The sequence below is a fragment of the Oncorhynchus mykiss genome, chromosome 1, assembly GCF_013265735.2.
Source record: "Oncorhynchus mykiss isolate Arlee chromosome 1, USDA_OmykA_1.1, whole genome shotgun sequence".
NCBI classification, from domain to species: domain Eukaryota; kingdom Metazoa; phylum Chordata; class Actinopteri; order Salmoniformes; family Salmonidae; genus Oncorhynchus; species Oncorhynchus mykiss.
In genome coordinates, this window is record NC_048565.1 from 58,564,495 (window position 1) to 58,584,485 (window position 19,991).

General features: G+C 39.6%; 1 protein-coding gene across 3 annotated transcripts; it reads right to left on the reverse strand.

Moving 5' to 3' along the window:
* Positions 1–735: 735 nt before the first annotated feature.
* On the reverse strand, positions 736–4,753 carry LOC110525605 (gamma-crystallin S-1-like). Of its 3 annotated transcripts, none has more exons than XM_021605882.2 (3): positions 4,625–4,753; positions 3,882–4,124; positions 736–2,939 (listed from the first exon to the last, which is right to left on the reverse strand). In XM_021605882.2, exons 1-3 carry the CDS (start codon positions 4,634–4,636, stop codon positions 2,652–2,654), a joined length of 543 nt encoding a protein of 180 aa, XP_021461557.1. In that variant the 5' UTR covers positions 4,637–4,753; the 3' UTR covers positions 736–2,651. The 3 variants fall into 3 exon arrangements, with proteins under 3 accessions (XP_021461557.1, XP_036836718.1, XP_036836724.1); XM_036980823.1 differs by having other exon boundaries at positions 3,882–4,139; positions 4,625–4,658; XM_036980829.1 differs by having other exon boundaries at positions 4,630–4,647.
* Between the last annotated feature and the right edge of the window lie 15,238 nt (positions 4,754–19,991).

Below are 19,991 nucleotides of genomic sequence, written 5' to 3' on the forward strand. Positions count from 1 at the left end.
TATAATTCATCAATAGTCCTATGTTTGATACGGACCATGAGAAGAAGAGATAGATAGATAGAAAGAGAGCTGCACATGAACAATGAAGTCTATTTTACTATTACCTTATGGGATTCAATGATTTCCTTATGGAGTTATCAAGAGTTGTAATTCAAATTTGATTTGTTATTCTGATTTGTTTCTTTTTTATTTAACCGGCAGTGTTGTTGTTTTTTTGGATGCATGAATTACAATGTGAGTCATGTGTCCAAAGGGGGAATTACCAGTCCCCTGGGGCCCTACAAATAGCGAGCAATGTCTCTGTACTACAGAATGTATCAGATTGTTGGGTTTGCGGATTGTTTAGAGACCATACTGAGACTATGCCTTGTGGACCAAAGCAGGTAACCTTATAGATAAGTGCTTGATTGGGTAAAGGATGAGGTATTATATATTAAGAAGTGTATTGTTGTTGTTGTTTTGTTTTTGTCTTGCTTCAATGCAAATCTCATCAGATTGGGTCTGCTGGTTGGTGGGGATTTCTCCCAAAGGATTAGCCCTGAGGTCACCACTGTGATAGGGGAGTATAAGCCAGTTTGCAAAAATGGTTTCAATAGTGTCTTGTTATTTTCTGACATGTGTCTTAGAAATCTGTATTAATAATATTGGTAGAAGTAATAATTTGTCATACAGTAAATATTTTGTTTGGATTTCATGAAGCAGAAATGCCATAAACTAAACTGTTATTCTGGTCTGTCCTCTCATCAGGTTATGGCGAAAGGTGACCACAGATGGTATCTAAAAGTAATGGGAAGAGATAATTTGACTGAGAACAGTGTGAACCTCACCCCCTCTACCTCACCCCCTCTAACTGGCTGAAGTAATAGCGATAATGGCATTCATTATGGTCCTTCACTACTTCTACCTGAGACCTGAGTCTGAGCCAGAAACTTGTACACAGCATCCAGTCGAAGCTATCAACTGCCTTTTCTCTCATGCCTTTTCTCTTATGCCTTATGCCTTATGCCGGGAGTGCAACATGAGTCCAAGTGGAGCGAGCATAGAGAGAGACCCCGTCCAAACTTCTCTCATGCTGCTGGTGTACTGGTAGGTAAATGGACAAGACATAATGGGCCGTAAAAGACAGTGGCGGCTCAGGTGAGAGATTTGTCTGCTTGGGAAAATCTGATTATTCCCCAGATATTGGAATGGAGACATGATCAAAGGCCATGCACTTTGAACATGTGTGATATTGGGAGGACAAACTGTAAAGCTATCTGAAGAAGAAAATGAAGAAACACCAGAAGAATGAGTGCCGTGAAGGAGGGGTGAGGTCAACCGTGCCCGTAATTGATTTAGTCTTGGCAGGTGGGGGCACTCGTGCAATCTTTGGCGATGAAATGTTGTACTTTTGTCCCAGATCAATTCTTCAAATATGCCTGATCTCGCCGAATACATTGTCACTGTTGCTAAGAATAATTCCCCACAAACAAAGTGGACGCTTAAAACTTGGTTGGAATCCCTATTTGGAAGTTGGGGATCCCATATTGCCAAATAGGCTGCAGCGTGTGTTTTTTGCTTAGTTTGCCTAATTTTAACATGCTGTGTATGTGTGTGTATATTTGATAAATTCACTGCCGTTAATAGAAGCATAACCTTTATTATGATGATAGTATTACCATAATAATTAGATTGTATAACCCAGAATGAAGGGTTTGAAAGTGTTTATCTCATTAAATTTGTAACGATTATTATCATAGAAGTGATAAAAGTAGGGAATGTGGAGGATAAATGCATAGTCTGGAGACAACTTTGTACATCTTGTCTCATACAATCATTGGTTCCTGTGGGTGCTTGGTAGAGATATGAGTGGGAGACGGTCATGACCCCCTCCTCAGACCTTTTGTCAGAATGTTCTAAAAGTTAAGATAGGACACTGTACCAGACACATGCAGGAACCAAGCCTATGAACCATGCCTACATACAGTAACTTGTCTGTGTAAGCAGTATATAAGAGAACTTAAAGGACTGCCCTGAAAGAGCTCATTTCAGACCGGTACTTTATGCATCTAAGTTTGACTGTGACCTCTCCAGCATTCTGATAATAAAGAATGATTATAATAAAGAATGATTATAATAAAGAATGATTCATTCAAGTTTGACTTTTGAGTCCCTGGTGGCAATTCCATGACAAGTGTAACATTGACAAGTTAACAAAGTGATTTTGCCTCAGACACAAATTCATGTGTTTGAATTTAGGAGGTCAGAATATTGTTAAAACACCACAACAATTTAAGCAGGCTTCTCAGTTGGAAGAAGTTGCAACTGTCTTTGCCGCTGCATTAGGGACACAATTAAATATACTGTTCCATCCTACCATCCACTGGTTAATTATTCAATGTGAGCGGAGGGTGTGTATAAATGCACTTCTGTCTGCATAAAACCTTCTAAATGCTCTTTGTACATCTACACCAGGATTCCAAGACACTGCTTTCTTACTTCAGCCCAGTCATATTATCATCCAGTGATACTAATTATTAAAGGAGAATCTCCTTATTCCCTGACACCAACCGTATGTTGAGATTGACTCATTTTGTCAACCCCTGTACAGAATTCTACAGGCTTTTAGAGAGATCTAGCCTGGCAGGAGAGAGAGATCTAGAGACTCTGATTTATTGGTTGGTTTGCTTCAGCTCTATGACGCGACGCACTGAGCCACTGGTGGAGCTCATGCTGCCCCAGTCGCTGTGCTTGTTGTACTCGCCAGGGCGTAGGAAGTACTGACGACCCCTGTAGTTGGGGTGCTCATGAAGGATCCAGTAGCCCTCCATGACATTGCAGGATGAGATGTCTCTCAGGTGGAAGCGGTCCTGCAGGTTGGGACAGTCATCGCTCAGCTCCATCATCTTGCCCCCAAAGTCTGATCTCTCAAAGATCTTCATCCTGTAGTTTCCATTATACTGCGCAAAGAGAAAATGTATTAACTTTAAAGAACTGAAATAATGGTCTCTATATTAGACTTTTAGGTCTGAACAGTATGAAGGCTCCCTAGGTACACACAATATTGTCATAAAAATGATGTAGGGTGTTCTACTCAATCATGACAGCTGATGTAAATGTATAGTAATCTTGAATCTGAATCTGACAAAAATCTGACAGTTACATTTAAGCCTGTATTGATTCAAACAAAATCGTTGTTTTGGTCAATTTCAATTGGCAAGGCATACCTCATACAAACATTCCTAAATAATAGTTTGTATTTGTATTTATTATGGATCCCCATCCCCATGCCAAGGCAGCAGCTACTGTTCCTGGGGTCCAGGAAAAATTAAGGCAGTTTGGAAAACATTACAATACATTCATAACAGATTTCACAATATATTAATTGTGCGCCCTCAGGCCTTCACTCCACTACCACATATGTATAACACAGAATCCATGTATACATGTGTGTATAATACATATGTTATTGTGTGTTTTGTATGCATGTGTCTATGTTTGTGTTGCTTCACAGTATTTGTATCTCTTTTTTAAATCTAATTTTGCTGCTGGCATGAGTTACTTGATGTGGACTAGAGTTCCATGTAGTCATGGCTCTATGTAGTACTGTGCGCCTCCCATAATTTGTTCTGGACTTGGGGACTGTGAAGAGACCTCTGGTGGCATGTCTTGTGGGGTATGCATGGGTGTCCGAGCTGTGTGCCAGCAGTTCAAAACAGACACCTCGGTGCATTCAACATGTCAATACATCCCACAAATACAAGTTTGTGTCAAGTCAATTGCATATGCTAACATGTCTAACTTGTGTCAGCTGTCATAACTGTTTATGAAGGTATAACAGATTCAAGAGCATTTGTTTGTGCTATGTTGTGTCATGTCAGTCAAGATGAAGTTGTTCTCACAGCAGGGATGATGCGACAGGAGCGGATGCAGTCGTTGAAGCCGGACCAGCGGTGGTGGTCGGGGTACTTCCCCCTTGTCAGCATGTACTGGTACCCAGAATAGTTAGACTTCTCATAGGCCACCCAGCACCCACTGTCCACCCGGATGGAGTTACACCGGGAGAAGTGGGAGTGCATGTCAGCGCAGTCACCACTGCACTCATAGTGGCGTCCCTCAAAATTCCTGCCCTCATAGAAGATGATCTGAACAGAGAGCCTCTAAAGTTAATGGGAATACAGGCAGAAGCACATCTATAGATTTTAATGAAAGCCTCTAAAGTAATGGGAATACAAGCACAAAAACATCTCTACATTTTAATCAAACTAGCTTAGAACCTACTTTCTGGGTGAAAAACACCTCTTTATTTGGATTTACACATGAAATTGACATTGCAAGTATTTTTCAGAATTGCACAAAGGATAGGAGAACCCCTCAAGTACTATTTTCCTAGCCTGGTCCCAGATCTGTATGTGCTGACGCACTAACACCTATTGTCATGGTCATTGTCAATGTCATGCCAAACAACTGCTACAGGAGTTGGGTATACAGCACAATCATATCTGGAAGCAGGCAACACTTTTCCTGGGATCGTACAACAATTATGATTTCACACAGAACCCTTATGACTAAACCTGAACTTGAATTGCAATAGACTTGACAGTCTGTAATGTTTTTTTTTAGGACAATGATATGTTCTGCTTACCTTACCCATCATGACTGTGTAGGTCAACAGGACAGGCCTGTCCTCATCCCAGAGCCTTTTATGTGTCCGAAAAAAGGACAGAGCATTGTTAGTAAAATCAGGTGAGTTATCATGTCAGCACAAACTGTTCTATATATCTGCCCCCATGACACTAAGCACATGTCAACCTCATGCTCCCTTTAGATTGAATTCCATTGTCATACAAATCCAGTCGGACTCTTTTCTAGGCCCAGACAATAGAGTTGCACACTGGTTTGGTCCTGAGAAAAACATGACTCGGAACAGGTTTGAAAAAGGTTAGTTGCAAAACTGGACTTCACTCACTCTCACAAACATCTGCCCCCTACCTGTCCTACTGTAACAGCCATATTGAAATCATTCTGAATGACGGCTTTGGTGTGTAATAATCTTTGTTCAACTCAGCAGTTTTCAGGTTCCATCTTGGAATATTCTCATATATACTGTAGTGTATTTACATATTTCTATGTTACTGTACATATCCAACAAACCACTGTACCTTCTTCCTCTGTGTGGCAATTTGAATAATTTAACTTGAACTTCGTTACTCTCTTGACTTAGAACATCTAACAAAAGTAGAGACAGAGTACGATAGTTTCACCATATTGTAATATGTTCATTGTAGTCTTAGCATGCGTAAAATAGAGTACAGATGTGGTGCATTCCCACTTTAGGAGACAGGGGGAGCCATAGGCCTTTTCCATCTTTGTTGTCATATTTTGGTCTTCTTCTATGGTGTTCACTCATTGCTCCCCCATAACCTAAAGTAGCAGGCGTAAAGGAAACACCTGAAACTAAATGGTAGAAATAGGCGGGGTTTGGCCATAATTATGACTTTGTGGCTGTCGTAACTAGTGATGACTCTTGTTAAAGTCCAAAAGTGGAAGTCACGTCACACCCTCTCTTTCTATTTCCCCTGAAAACCAGAAATTCCGGTGGTTGGGGACTCAAGAGGAAAAGGTAAAAAAGCCAACGCTAGCCACAAGGATGTAGTCAAGAAATGGTTAACCTAGCTACTGAACATGATTAATCAAGAGCAAGACAGCTATCCCTTGGCCCTGATTCTTCTGAGGATGAAATGCTTACTGATGGGGAAGGGGTTTCGAATGACTCAGATGCCCCAGTGAATAGCTCCTAATACAGCCCTATCCACAAGATGAAGCGAAATGATCTTTCACTTTATGATCTGCAGTCGAACATCATCCAAGCAGTTACGGCTAAAACAAACGAGAGAGCTGACAACCTGGAGAAGATGGTGAAGGAGAATGCATCATGCATCAAAGAGCTCAAGGCGTCTGTGACTTTTGCATTCAGTGAGACTCAAAAGTTTGTAAAAAAGTGTGCTGTACTGGAGAAAACCATCGCTTCTATGGTGGTGCGTCTGGCGGACTCTGAAATATTCCCGACGGAGATGGGCTCTGTGTCTTAACTGGTTTTCAGAGAAGACCAACGAAAATGTCAAACGAAAGGTGATAGATATCTGCCTGAATGTGGCACCTGAGCATGGAAAGAATTACATGGAGAATGCTGTGGATGTTGCCCATTGCCTTGGGAAGAAAACACTGAATGGTCACACACGATGACAATCCTGTTTGCATTCCGCACAGCGAGAGATGTGGTCTGGAGCAATGCAAAAGGAAATTACTTTCTGAAGGATAAGAAACTTCAATAACACTTACTTGACACTCAGTATCATAACACTTTATTATACGGTCATGACCATGTCATACTATGTCATAACAGATGACATAACTTGTCATAACCTGTCATAATATATATTGTGTTATTTTCTGTCTGGTTATGACACCTACATAATAGTGTCAAAACCCACGTTTATTCAAATGAGTTTTCCCTGCCAAGAAGATTCCTTTCAATTTGAAAGTTTGTTTCTTAAATCATTTATTGTTGCAGTAATGAATTGTTTACAGTCATGTTTTTTATCCTCATATGTTATATAACTTGTAGAAAATACACTTTATGACACTGTCAAGAAGCATAATGTCCATCATAATCATATACACCAGATAGATCTATCAGGTACAGTACATGCCCTTATGTCAGTCATCAGCAATAGATGGTTGTGTAATTTGGTGAAGAGGAACGCTTTTCTTCTATTTTGTAAACACTGTGACGCAGATCTTATTTTTGAGACACATTCATGCTTATAAGACAATACTTTTTGGGAAAGTCAATGGCGTGTTGACATGGTTAGTGAACAGCACTAATCATTCAGCGGGGTTTGCCATTCTATCCCACAATTTTGAAGGTGAAGTTTATGTTTCTAAAGCAGACAGTAAAGGACATATGCTAGAAGAGCTCGGTGAGTGAAATTAGCTAAATAAATAACTGATATCACAGAAAAAGATAACTATGATGTGGATGATAAGGCTCGACTTAATCTCTTAGCAAGAACAATTGGACAAAATGTATTCGGATAAAGCTAGAAGTGGCTTTATAAGATCTAGAAGAGTGTTTAGAGTAGGGTGAAAATAACAGCAAATATTTATTTAATTTGGAAAAGAAAAGAGGTGAACTGAATATGTTCAGGAGACTGAATAATGATGTCATGGTCACTGAAGATAGTAAATCAATATCACTGCAAACTTTTATTATATTTTGTACTCATTTGACTCTGGTCTGAATAACTCAAATCAATTATCTAACTCCATTCCGGGTGGCAATTATGTTGATGAGGAATTCAATAGAGAGGAGATCAAATAATATGGTATCACACAGTTAAAAAATAACAAATCCCCTGGTAGTGATGGGCTAACCTCTGAATTCTATCAAACTTCTGGGGATCTCATTGCAAAATTCTTAAATCAAATCAAAATATATTTGACACGTGCTTCGGAAACAACAGGTGTAGACTGACAGTGAAATGCTTACTAAGGGTCTTTTTCCAACAATGCAGAGTTAAAGATTAAGATAATATAGTGTACTGTATGTAGTGAGTGTATGTGTATGTGTGTGTTGGGGTGTCAGTGTACGCCTGTGTGTGTGTGTGTGTGTGTGCATAGAGTTAGTGCAAGATAGTTATTGCAAAAAAAAGGGTCAATGCAGGTAGCCATTTGATGAGCAATTTAGCAGTCTTGTTTAGTAGTCTTATAGCTTGGGGGCAGAAGCTATTCATAGCTCAAGCAGTAGGAAGCTCTCTCATCCATTTATATGCAGATGATCCAGTCTAATACCCAGCTGGCCCCTCCCCGGATTTTGTGTTAAATGCTCTACAACAAAGATTTCTTAGTGTCCAACAAGCTTTCTCTGCCCTTATCCTTTCTCTGAACACCTCCAAAACAAAGGTAATGTGGTTTGGTAAAAATAATGCCCCTCTCCCCACCGGTGTGATTACTACCTCTGAGGGTTTAGAGCTTGAGGTAGTCACAGCATGCAAGTACTTGGGAGTATGGCTAGACAGTACACTGTCCTTCTTTCAGCACATATCAAAGCTGCAGGCTAAGGTCGAATCTAGACTCGAATCTAGAATTCCTCTATTGTAATCACTCCTCTTTTACCTCAGCTGCCAAAATAACCCTGATTCAGATGACCATCCTACCCATGCTAGATTACGGGGATGCAAATTACAGGTAAGGGTGCTCTCGAGTGGCTAGGTGATCTTTACCATTCGGCCATCAGATTTGTCACCAATGCTCCATACAGGACACATCACTGCACTCTATATTACTCTGTTATTAACTGGTCATCTCCGTATACCCATCGCAAGACCCACTAGTTGATGCTTATTTATAAAACCCTCTTAGACCTCACTCCCCTTTATTTGAGATACCCACTTACAACCCTCATCATCCATATACAACACTCATTCTGCCTAAATCACATTCTGTTAAGAACTTCTTCTTGCTTGGCGTCCCGCTAGCGAGACAACTTCCGTTGAATAAATATTCATAAAAATGGATATTAAACTTTAAACCGGTACATACAAGTGTCTTATATTGGTTGAAAGCTTAAATTCTTGTTCATCTAACTGCACTGTCCAATTTACAATAGGCTTTACAGCAAAAGCATGTCATGTGATTGTTTGAGGACGGCACCCCACATCAAAATATTTTTCCACCGGCACAGGATTCATAAATTCACAAATAGCGATTAAATATTCACTTACTTTTTGAAAATCTTCCTCTGATTTGTCATCCAAAGGGTCCCAGCTATAACAAGTAGTGTCGTTTTGTTAGATAAAATCCTTCTTTATATCCCAAAAAGTTAGTTTAGTTGATGCCATCGATTTGAGTAATCCACTCGTTCAACTAGCCAAGATAGGAACCCAAAAATCGACCCCTAAACTTTGTTTCAACAAATCAAAATATGTTTGTATTTAATCCTCAGATACCCTAAAATGTAATCAAACTATAATATTTAATACGGAAAGAAGTACTTTCAATAGGAAACCAATATTAGTAGATGCACGTTTTCATGGCGCACGCAAACACAAATTTCCCTGTAGTAAAACTCATTATTCTTACTCGTTTTGGAAGAAACAAGCCTGTAACCTTGAACATTGAGTGCTGACTCCCAGTGGAAGTCACAGGAATTGCATACTGGGAGCTAGATTGAATTATTTCCCTATACGTTCCATTGTTAGAGCATGGGCTCTCAAAAAAGCACACATCCCTGGGTCGCTCCTCTTTTCAGTTCGCTGCAGCTAGTGACTGGAACGAGCTGCAAAAAACACTCAAACTGGACCATTTTTTATCTCCATCTATTCATTCAAAAACTCAATCATGGACACTCTTACTGACAGTTGTGGCTGCTTCACATGATGTATTGTTGTCTCTACCTTCTTACCATTTGTGCTGTTGTCTCTGCCCGATAATGTTTGTACCATGTTTTGTGCTGCTACCATGTTGTGCTGCTGCCATTTTGTGTTGCTACCATGCTGTTGTCGTGGTATGTTGCTAACATGCTATGTTGTTGTCTTAGACGTGCTTTATATGGTGTTGTGATGTGTGTTTGTCCTATATTTTTATTTTATTCTTTATTTTTAATCCCAGCCCCCATCCCAGCAGGAGGCCTTTTGCCTTTTGGTAGGCCATCACTGTAAATGAGTTAGTTAAGTCCTAGTTAAATAAAGGCTAAATAAAGGTTAAATAAAAATAAATAAATAAAAATAAATGTTGCACTTCCTCATTGAAAGGTGGCAGAGTTAAAGGAGTGTTTGTCAGATCATGAGACATCCCGAAAATCTTTCTTTTTACAAAGACGTGTGTAGCGTCTGAAAGGTTTGACCTACAAACAATTATTATTCTCACGAACACGATGGTGTTCTCCATTTTGCTCTACGACCCCATCAAGTGTCTCAGGACTCGGTATCCGTTTTAAAAAGTTAATGGAAGTATGAAGGTAGTTTTGTGCCTACCCAGAAAATGTGTTAAATGTGTGTAAAAAGCATTCCTCATTGGAAAAGCATTACTCATAAAGCTCGTTGAGAGGGTGGCTACTTTATTTAGGAATAAGGCCTGTTTTTCTTTTGAAGCCAGAAGGAGGCTAGTATCAGCTACATGTATGCCTTTACTAGACTATGGGGATATTTTATATATGAATACTTCCGCTCAGTGTTTGAGATCAATTGACACCCTTTACCATGGCACTTTGAGATTCATTTTAAACTGCAAAACCCTTACGCACCACTGCACTTTGTATACCAGGGTTGGCTGGCCTTCTCTAGTCACTCGTAGGCTCAGTCACTGGTATACTTTTATTTACAAAGCCATTTTGGGTTTACTACCTTTTCATTTTGGCATTTCAATTGCTCAGAAATGTGGTGGGTACTCTCTTCGTTCGCTGGACTTTCTCCTGCTAACTGTTCCAAATGTCCAAACTGAATTTGCTAAAAGGGGTTTTATGATTCCCTGACCTGTCAATGTTTTTAAGTAGCTGTTTTTGATTTTGTTATACTCTTGTGAATTCTATGGTTTTTACTAGATTATTTGTAGTTTTTCATGTTGTTGTCTGTAATTTTTGTAATGACTTGGTGCTGCCTATCTTGGCCAGGATGCTCTTGAAAATGAGATTTTAAACCTCAATGAGCCCTTCCTGGTTAAATAAATAAAATGATCCACCGGGTCATATCGGAAGGCTGGAGGCATGGCTAAGTAAGGGCTTGACTTTCAGATGGTTATTTTTGGTCACCTGTGAGAGTAAATGTCATTCCGATTAATCTGTTTTGTTGTATTGTCAACACATATTAATGTTGAGCACAGACACTTTTGTAAATTAACGAGGCTTACACATGTTGTGTGCTTATGCGTATCCCAATGTTGGGATAGTTACCACTTTGTTATAATATTTTATTACTAATTATATATAAAAAAAATATAATGTGCAAAAATGTAGAAGGGTAATTTAAATTTGCAGGGTACAAACATAACATTATGAACAGTAATGTAATTTAGTCTCACGGGTGGTCAAACAAATACCTATATGAAAGCCACACCTCTTGAAAATAACCTATGGATTAAGTTAAAGGTCAGGAATAGTCTAAATCATTTTTCATGAAATTTGATGATACAGTATTTGGATGAAACCAGCTCAAAGTATGATGACCAAAGTATGAAAAATGGCTGTTGTTTCTACATTGATAAAGTTGAATCATAAAGTTACTGGTCCCCTACAGCATGTACATCATTTGGATTCAGGAGGCGGGAATATTAAGAGGATAGGGTGACATCACTCTAACGCTCATTTTAGTACACCAATGGGAACATGATATTCTCTGACCTAATTTAAATATAAAGCCTTCACACCCCTTGACTTTTTCCACATTTTGTTGTGTTACAGGCTTAATCTAAAATGGATTAAATTGAGATTGTATGTCACTGTCCTGCACACAATACCCCATATGTTTCTAGACATTTTTACAAATTAATTAAAAATGAAAAGCTGAAATATCTTGAGTCAATAAGTATTCAACCCCTTTGTTATCGCAAGCCTAAAGAAGTTCAGGAATTAAAATGTGCTTAACATGTCACATACGTTACATGGACTCACTCTGTGTGCAATAACAGTGTTTAACATTATTATTTTATGACTACCTCATTCCTGTACCCCACACATACAATTATCTGTATGGTCCCTCAGTCGAGCAGTGAATTTCAAACACAGAATCAGCCACAAAGACCAGGGAGGTTTTTCAATGCCTTGCAAAGAAGGGCAACTATTGGTAGATGGGTAAAAAAAGCAGACATTAAATATCTCTTTGAGCATGGTGAAGTTATTAATGACACTTTCGGATGGTGTATCAATACACCCAGTCACTACAAATGTAACGTGTGCTGAGAGTTGGGAAGCAAGTTCAGGGAGTGAGTGTTTTAATGAAAAACACACCATAATCCAAACACGAACGACACAGACATGAAAAAGAGATATTGATGCCCGGGGAAGGAACCAAGGGGAGTGACATGTATAGTGCGGGTAATCAAGGAGGTGATGGAGTCCAGGTGAGTGTCATATTGCGCTGCCGGAGAGGAAGGAATCCGCTCAGGGATTTCACCATGAGGCCAACTTTAAAACAGTTACAGGGTTTAATTTCTGTGAATGGAGAAAACTGAGGATGGATCAACAACATTGTGGTGACTCCACAATACTAAGCTAAATGACAGAGTGAAAAGAAAGAAGCCTGTACAGATAACAAATATTCCTAAACATGCATCCTGTTTGCAATAAGGCACTAAAGTAAAACTACCAAAAATGTGGCAAAGAAATTACATTTATGCCCTGAATACAAAGCGTTCCAAAAGGAAAACCTGGTTCAGTCTGCTTCCAACAGACACTGGTAGTCAAATTCACCTTCCAGCAGGACAATAACCCAAAACACATGGCAAAATATACACTGGAGTTGCTTACCATGACAACATTGAATATTTCTGAATTGCCTTTATTGACTTGAAAATCTATGGCAAGACTTGAAAATGGCTGTCTAGCCTGATGAGGATTTAGGGATCCCCTTTGGGAACATCCCCTCCCACGTTCAGCTGGAACGGTGGCGCATGGAACGCAAAAATATTCTTAGAAATATTTAACCTCCACACATTAACAAGTCCAATAGCTCAAATGAAAGATAAACACCTTGTTCATCTACCCAGCATGTCAGATTTTTTAAATGTTTTACGGCGAAAACACACCAAATATTTATATTAGACCACCACCGAAACCAAGACAAGAGGCAGCCATTTTGTCCCAGAAAATATAAAATTATAAAAGCAGGATTAAAAAATAAATCATTCACTAACCTTTTGAAAATCTTCATCAGATGACAGTAATAGGACATGTTACACAGTACATTTTTTTTCTCAATAATATGCCATTTATATCCATAAATGTCCATTTACATTGAATTCATGTTCAGAAAATACTCAAAAATGTCAGCAGAAAATGTAGGTAGCGCCGCAAGATAACGTAAATAGACATCATAAACTTTGACTAAATATACATGTTCTACATATAGTTAGAAAGATACACTGCTTCTTAATGCAATCACTTTGTTACATTTATTTTTAACGTTACAGAAATCGCCCACTATTCAATATTCTGAGACGGCGCTCAGATATAAGCTATATTTCTCCGCTATGTTGGAGTCAACAGAAACACAGATTTCAGCATAAATATTCCCTTACCTTTTGATAGTCTTCGTTCAGAATGTACTGGAAGGGTTCATACTTACCCAATACATCGTTTGGTTTCAAGTCTTGCGTCTTTGTATTAGCTACTGCTAATAACATCAGCTGAAATGCACCCAAAATGTCCTCTGGTCCGGAAAAGTTGCGCATCAAAACTTCAAAATTACATATTATATGTCGACTAAACAGGTCAAACTAAGTGCAGAACCAAGCTTTAGGATGTTATAGACATACAAAACAATTTTCAATTCAACCGGTCATTGTTTGTCCTTCTTCGGAGTGCTGGAACAAAGGAATGGCTGGGACCAATTCGCACCCTAACGCACAGGTATTTTCTCGCGGCACTCACTTAATTCACTCCCATAGGGCCAATTTTCGCGGGATTTGAACAATTAAACGCTCTACAGAATGAGGACATCTAGTGGAAGACATAGAAAGTGTCCCCAGATCCATAGCTGGTTGGGAAGGGTGGGGGCGATGACGTCAAAGTTGCCCCAACTTTCATGACCAAAAAACTAGTTTGGAAGAATGCCTGCCCTGTGAGTTCTGCTATACTTACAGACATAATTCCAACGGTTTTAGAAGCTTTAGAGTGTTTTCTATCCAATAATAATTATTATATGCATATATTAGCAATTTTTGACAGATTTTTTTTCAGTTTACTATGGGCACGCAATTTCTCCAAAGGGGGCAGTAATCAGCCATTTCTTTAACAGGCTAGCAATGATCAACTTGACAGAGCTTGAAGAATTTTTTAAAGAATAATGCGCAAATATTTTACAATCCACGTGTGCAAAACATTAAGAGACACCCAGAAAGACTTACAGCTGTAATCTCTGTTTATAGGTGATTCTAACATGTACTGACTCAGGGGTGTGAATGCTTACTTATGTAAATGTTTCTGTATTTCAATTTAAATAAATGTTAAAACATTTCTAAAAACGTTTTCACTATGTCATTATGGTGAGAGATTATTCTTTTTTGATCTATTTTGAACCAAAAAATGTGATCATATTACTCCTCCCTACACTGGCTTCCTGTCAAGGCAAGGGCTGATTTCAAGGTTTTACTGTTAACCTACAAAGCATTACATGGGCTTGCTTCTACCTATCTCTCTGATTTGGTCCTGCCGTACATACCTACCTTGCTGTCCTTAGTCCACCTGGCCGTGCTGCTGCTCCAGTTTCAACTGTTCTGCCTGCGGCTATGGAATCCTGACCTGTTCACCGGATGTGCTACCTGTCCCAGACCTATTATTTGACCATGAACATTTGAACATCTTGGCCATGTTATGTTATAATCTCCACCCGGCACAGCCAGAAGAGGACTGGCCACCCCTCATAGCCTGGTTCCTCTCTAGGTTTCTTCCTAGGTTTTGGCCTTTCTAGGGAGTTTTTCTTAGCCAACGTGCTTCAACACCTGCATTGCTTGCTGTTTGGGGGTTTAGGCTGGGTTTCTGTACAGCACTTTGAGATATCAGCTGATGTACGAAGGGCTATATAAATAAATTTGGTTTGATTTTTGAATTTTGAGCTGTAACACAACAAAATGTATTATGGATGATATTTTAGTCACTCAAAAGCCTATTTTACATGGTAATCAGAATGACTGTTCAGTACCTTTAAAAAAGACCCATCAGCTGGGTCAACCCACCATGAAAGTGAATACAAATCAAATTTTTGGTTCATTTAACCCATGTTTGGTTAATCCAAAGGTGTGGCCTATTGGGGGTGTGGCTTTCAGATTGTTATTTTTGGCCATGTTCATCATGTTAAATTTGTACACTGCACTTTTGGATTTTTCTTCTATATTTTTGCACATTACCTATTTTACCATAAAATTAATAATGTTATTTACATGTTATAACAAAGTAGTAACTATCCCAACATTGGGATTAAGATGCAAAAGTCTCATCGTTCAACTGGAATTACATTTACTCTCATGGGTGGCAAAAAAATAACTATCTGAATGCCTCGCCCTTACTAAGCCACACCTCAAGTCTTCTGGTCTGACCCAGTGGATCATAGCTCAATAGCCAGCCTCAACAACCCAGCCCAGCTGGGTCAAAATAACCCAACATGAGTTCTGTCCAAAATTTACCCAAATGTAGTTGTTTTTAACCCAGCAGGGACATCACAATCACCATCATCAGCTTCTGTGTTCATCTGTGACCACTGCATAGCAGTGAGGCCATGGCAGTGAGGCTGTGTCTTACTTCTGATGCATACCTGTGCGAGGCACATGCCCTTCTCCACCAGCAGAGGGCAGCACTGAGGGCGCACAACCTGGTGGAGGTGACTGAGGGCTGGGAGCACTGCGAGCAGATATTTCAATTACTTCTGAATATTTTCTAATTTGTATTACACTGGGCTGAACTACACTCCAATGTATTTTGTAACAACATACTTTCAAGAGCTGAAATTTGTATTTTCAAAATACTTTTCTATACATTTTTTTGGATCACAATTTTGTGGCACCCTTTCAACCTGCATTGGTATCAAAACTGTGAAGGCACAATGGTGTGATAAAAGTATCTGCTAAATTAACTAAATATAAATGTATATGTAAAAATGAACCATTGCAAAACATGCTGAGTAGTATTCTAATACGCTCCGCCCCAGAACAAGGCCAATAATAATACCCAGTGTGCTTTTCAGCTTATTTTTGTATGTTCATTTTCACATTGACATTTACATTTTGGTAATTTAGCAGGCAATTGTCCAGAGTGACTTAAAGTCAGTGCATTCAACTAAGGTAGATAAACAACAAACTATCACAGTCGTACTGAGAATGTTGTTGCTGTTCAGCCCGGCTACCTGCAAATGTATATAAGTATTTTAAAATACATGTATTTTTATTTTGATACATTGATCTTTATGGAATTTTGTAATTATATTTTTTCATTTTTGCCCATCCCTGACCGTGAGGAGCTGAAGCTGTTCTGTTTGGAGGAGCGTGTGCCTGCGTGTTCCCTCTGTGTTCTGGTCGGCCTGTAAAAGAACCACCAGGCTGTTCAGCTGCGGGAAGCCTACCCAGACCACAAGGTGAAAACACACTGTGATGTAGACCTAAAGACTAGCCTGGTCCCAGATCTGTTCATGCTGTAGTAGCCTATAGCCAAACATGACAATTATCATAGGAGTTAGCAAGACCTCGCCAACAGACTTAGCAAAGATATCATTCAAATAATATAATTTGTTCCATGAAAATATTACCTTTAACCTTACCATCTGTTTTTTTGTTGTTATGTACCTATGGCCTATCCTTCTTGTATGGTTCTGTTGTATCTCTATCTGTAGAACATGTTGGAGGCCAATATGAGCCAGCTGCTGAAGAGGAGGAGAGTGGCAAAATATTAAATTAAGGACTTGGAGTGACTGTACACAAAGACTATGGTAAATACTATGGACAAATCCCTTCATGATGAAGATATGGCAAAGCAATGCATCCATTTAAAAAAATATCCTCTTAAAATGGCTATCTCCAGTTGTAATTACTGTGAAGTAAATGCATAATCACCACCCTTCTCATTGTCAATATCACAGCTTGATATTATACAATACAGTACATTCACAGTCTCTCATATTGTTGTCACACTCTTGTAGCACTCTGCTAAAGCCTACAGGGATAGAATCTCGGAGAAGTACTGGGGGATTAGGGCTGGGATTGAGGAAGATGAGTGGCTGATGATGGAGAAACTGGAAACAGAGGAGATGTACAAGTCAAAAGTTTGGACACACCTACTCAAGGATTTTTCTTTATTTTTTATAATTTTCTACATTGTAGAATTTTAGTGAATACATCAAAATTATGAAATAACACAAGGAATCATGTAGTAACCAACAAAGTGTTAAACAAATCAAAATGCATCAAAATATTATTCAAAGTAGCCACCCTTTGCCTTGACGACAGCTTTGCACTCTTGGCATTCTCTCAACCAGCTTCATGAGGTAGTCACCTGGAATGCATTTCAATTAATTAAGAGGTGTGTCTTGTTAAAAGTTAATGTGGAATTTCTTTCCTCCTTACTGCGTTTGAGCCAATCAGTTGTGTTGTGACAAGGTAGGGGTGGTATACAAATGTCCCTATTTGGTAAAAGACCAAGTCCATATTATGGCAAGAACAACTAAAATAAGCAAAGAGAAACAATCCATCATTACTTTAAGACAAAGGTCAGTCAAAACGGAAAATGTCAAGAACTTTCAAAGTTTCTTCAAGTGCAGTCGCAAAAACCAAGCGCTATGATGAAACTGGCTCTCATGAGGACTGCTACAGGAAAGGAAGACCCAGAGTTACCTCTGCTGCAGAGGATAAGTTTATTGGAGTCACAAGACTCAGAAATTGCAGCCCAAATAAATGCTTCACAAAGTTCAAGTAACAGACACATCTCAACATCAACTGTTCAGAGGAGACTATGTGAATCAGTCCTTTATTGTCACGCACTGACCATAGAGAGCTGTTTTTTCTCTATGGTGATTGGGGCGTAACAATGACTAGGGTGGATTATCTAGGTGATTTATTTTGGCGTATGTAACGTTGCCTGTTCGCACTGCATTGTCGTCATGTTTTGTTGTTAGTTTATTGTTTATTTGTCGTTGCTTAGTTTCACTTTCATTAAAATATGTGGAAGTCAACATACGCTGCGCCTTAATCCGTTATTTTACCAGGTAAGTTGACTGAGAACACGTTCTCATTTGCAGCAACGACCTGGGGAATAGTTACAGGGGAGAGGAGGGGGATGAATGAGCCAATTGTAAACTGGGATTATTAGGTGACCGTGATGGTTTGAGGGCCGATTGGGAATTTAGCCAGGACACCGGGGTTAACGCCCCTACTCTTACGATAAGTGAGAGTTAATGACCTTTAATGACCTCAGAGAGTCAGGACACCCGTTTAACGTCCCATCCGAAAGACGGCACCCAACACAGGGCAATCACTGCCCTGGGGCATTGGGATATTTTTTTAGACCAGAGGAAAGAGTGCCTCCTACTGGCCCTCCAACACCACTTATGGTTGAATTGCTGCAAGGAAACCATTACTAAAGGACACCAATAAGAAGAAAATACTTGCTTGGGCATGAAACAAGCAATGGAAATTAGTGTTAAGCAGAGCGACACGGGACCCCAAGAGCAGACTCAGTTCAGGAAACAGGGATGAATGAACCAAAATATTTATTGTTACACAGGGAGATATGGATCCGGGGAAGATCCGGGGAAGTTTGGATGAGTTGCAGAAAAACCAGATGTGGAGACTGAGGTTGGAGTTAGCTGAGTAGAACTGGGTAAACAGGTCCTGAGGGGAATTCAGGTAGTGGTGAGTAAAATCCAGAGCAAGGTAGTTGGGTGGTGAGATGTGGAACAGGAAACAGAGAGGTACTACAATGAGAGGATAGCTGGTGTCAGGCAGGAAACAGGTGCAGCAGAGTAACATGATCTTGAATAATCATAAATGTCTAGAATCATGAACTGACTGAGCAGAGATTACGATCTGGCAGAGTGGAAGTGGCAGGACTGAGTATTTGTAGAGGTCTTGATTATGGAACGAGTTGCAGCTGGTAGGGATCTGCTCTGACTCCAGCACACCTGTCTCCAACCACACAATCACGCAGAGAGGAAGAGGGAGAGAGAGAGTGTGTACAGGGGAAGTAACTGCAGGTCACGAAGACACCGGATGAACACCAGAGGGCGTAGCAGGAGCAGATATGACAATTTGACCGGTGGAAATCTGTCCTTTTGTTAAATCTTTAGTCCAAATGTGAGATGGAGGAGGAGGTGTGATGGTGTGGGGTGTGCTTTGCTGGTGACACTGTCTGTGCTTAATTGGAATTCAAGGCACACTTAACCAGTATGGCTACCACAGCATTCTGCAGCGATACACCATTCCATCTGGTTTGCGCTTAGTGGGACTATCATTTGTTTTTCAACAGGACAATGACCCAACACACCTCCAGGCTGTGTAAGGGCTATTTGACCAAGAAGGAGAGTGAGGGAGTGCTGCATCAGATGACCTGGCCTCCACAATCACCCTACCTCAACCCAATTGAGATGGTTTGGGATGAGTTGGACCGCAGAGTAAAGGAAAAGCAGCCAATAGGTGCTCAGCATGTGTGGGAACTCATTCAAGACTGTTGGAAAATCATTCCAGGTGAAGCTGGTTGAGAGAATGCCAAGAGTGTGCAAAGCTCTCATCAAGGCAAAGGGTGTCTACTTTGAAGAATCTCAAATATGAAATATATTTTGATTTGTTTAACACTTTTTTGGTTACTACATGATTCCATACGTATTATTTTATAGTTTGGGTGTCTTCACTTATATTCTACAATGTAGAATATAGTAAAAATAAAGACAAATCTTTGAGTGTGTCCAAACTTGTGACTGGTACTGTATATCACACAGTGGCTGGAGTCCAAGAGCATGGAGAGATGTTTCCAAGAGATCGACCTCCTCAGAGGCATCAGCAAATCTCTCATCCAAGAAATAAATAACTTGAAATTCTTGCAGGTGGAGAATATTAAAAAGAAGTGTTCCAAAGTGGTTATTTGTAAGGCAAAGGGTTCTACCTGGAACCTTTACCATCCTAAGAAACTATTTTGGATTTATGATTCTTTGGAAGTCAAGAAGGATTATTTGGAAGGCAAGAAGGGTTCTAAATTTCTCAGCATGCTTTATTTTAGGGAGATTTTCAGAAGTGTTTGTTTTACTGTATTATCTGTGTTT

Coding starts and splice junctions, on each gene's coding strand:
- LOC110525605 (XM_036980823.1), bottom strand. Junction 2,940..3,881: donor CCTGTCGCATCATCCCTGCT/GTGAGAACAACT, acceptor CTCTTTGCGCAG/TATAATGGAAACTACAGGAT.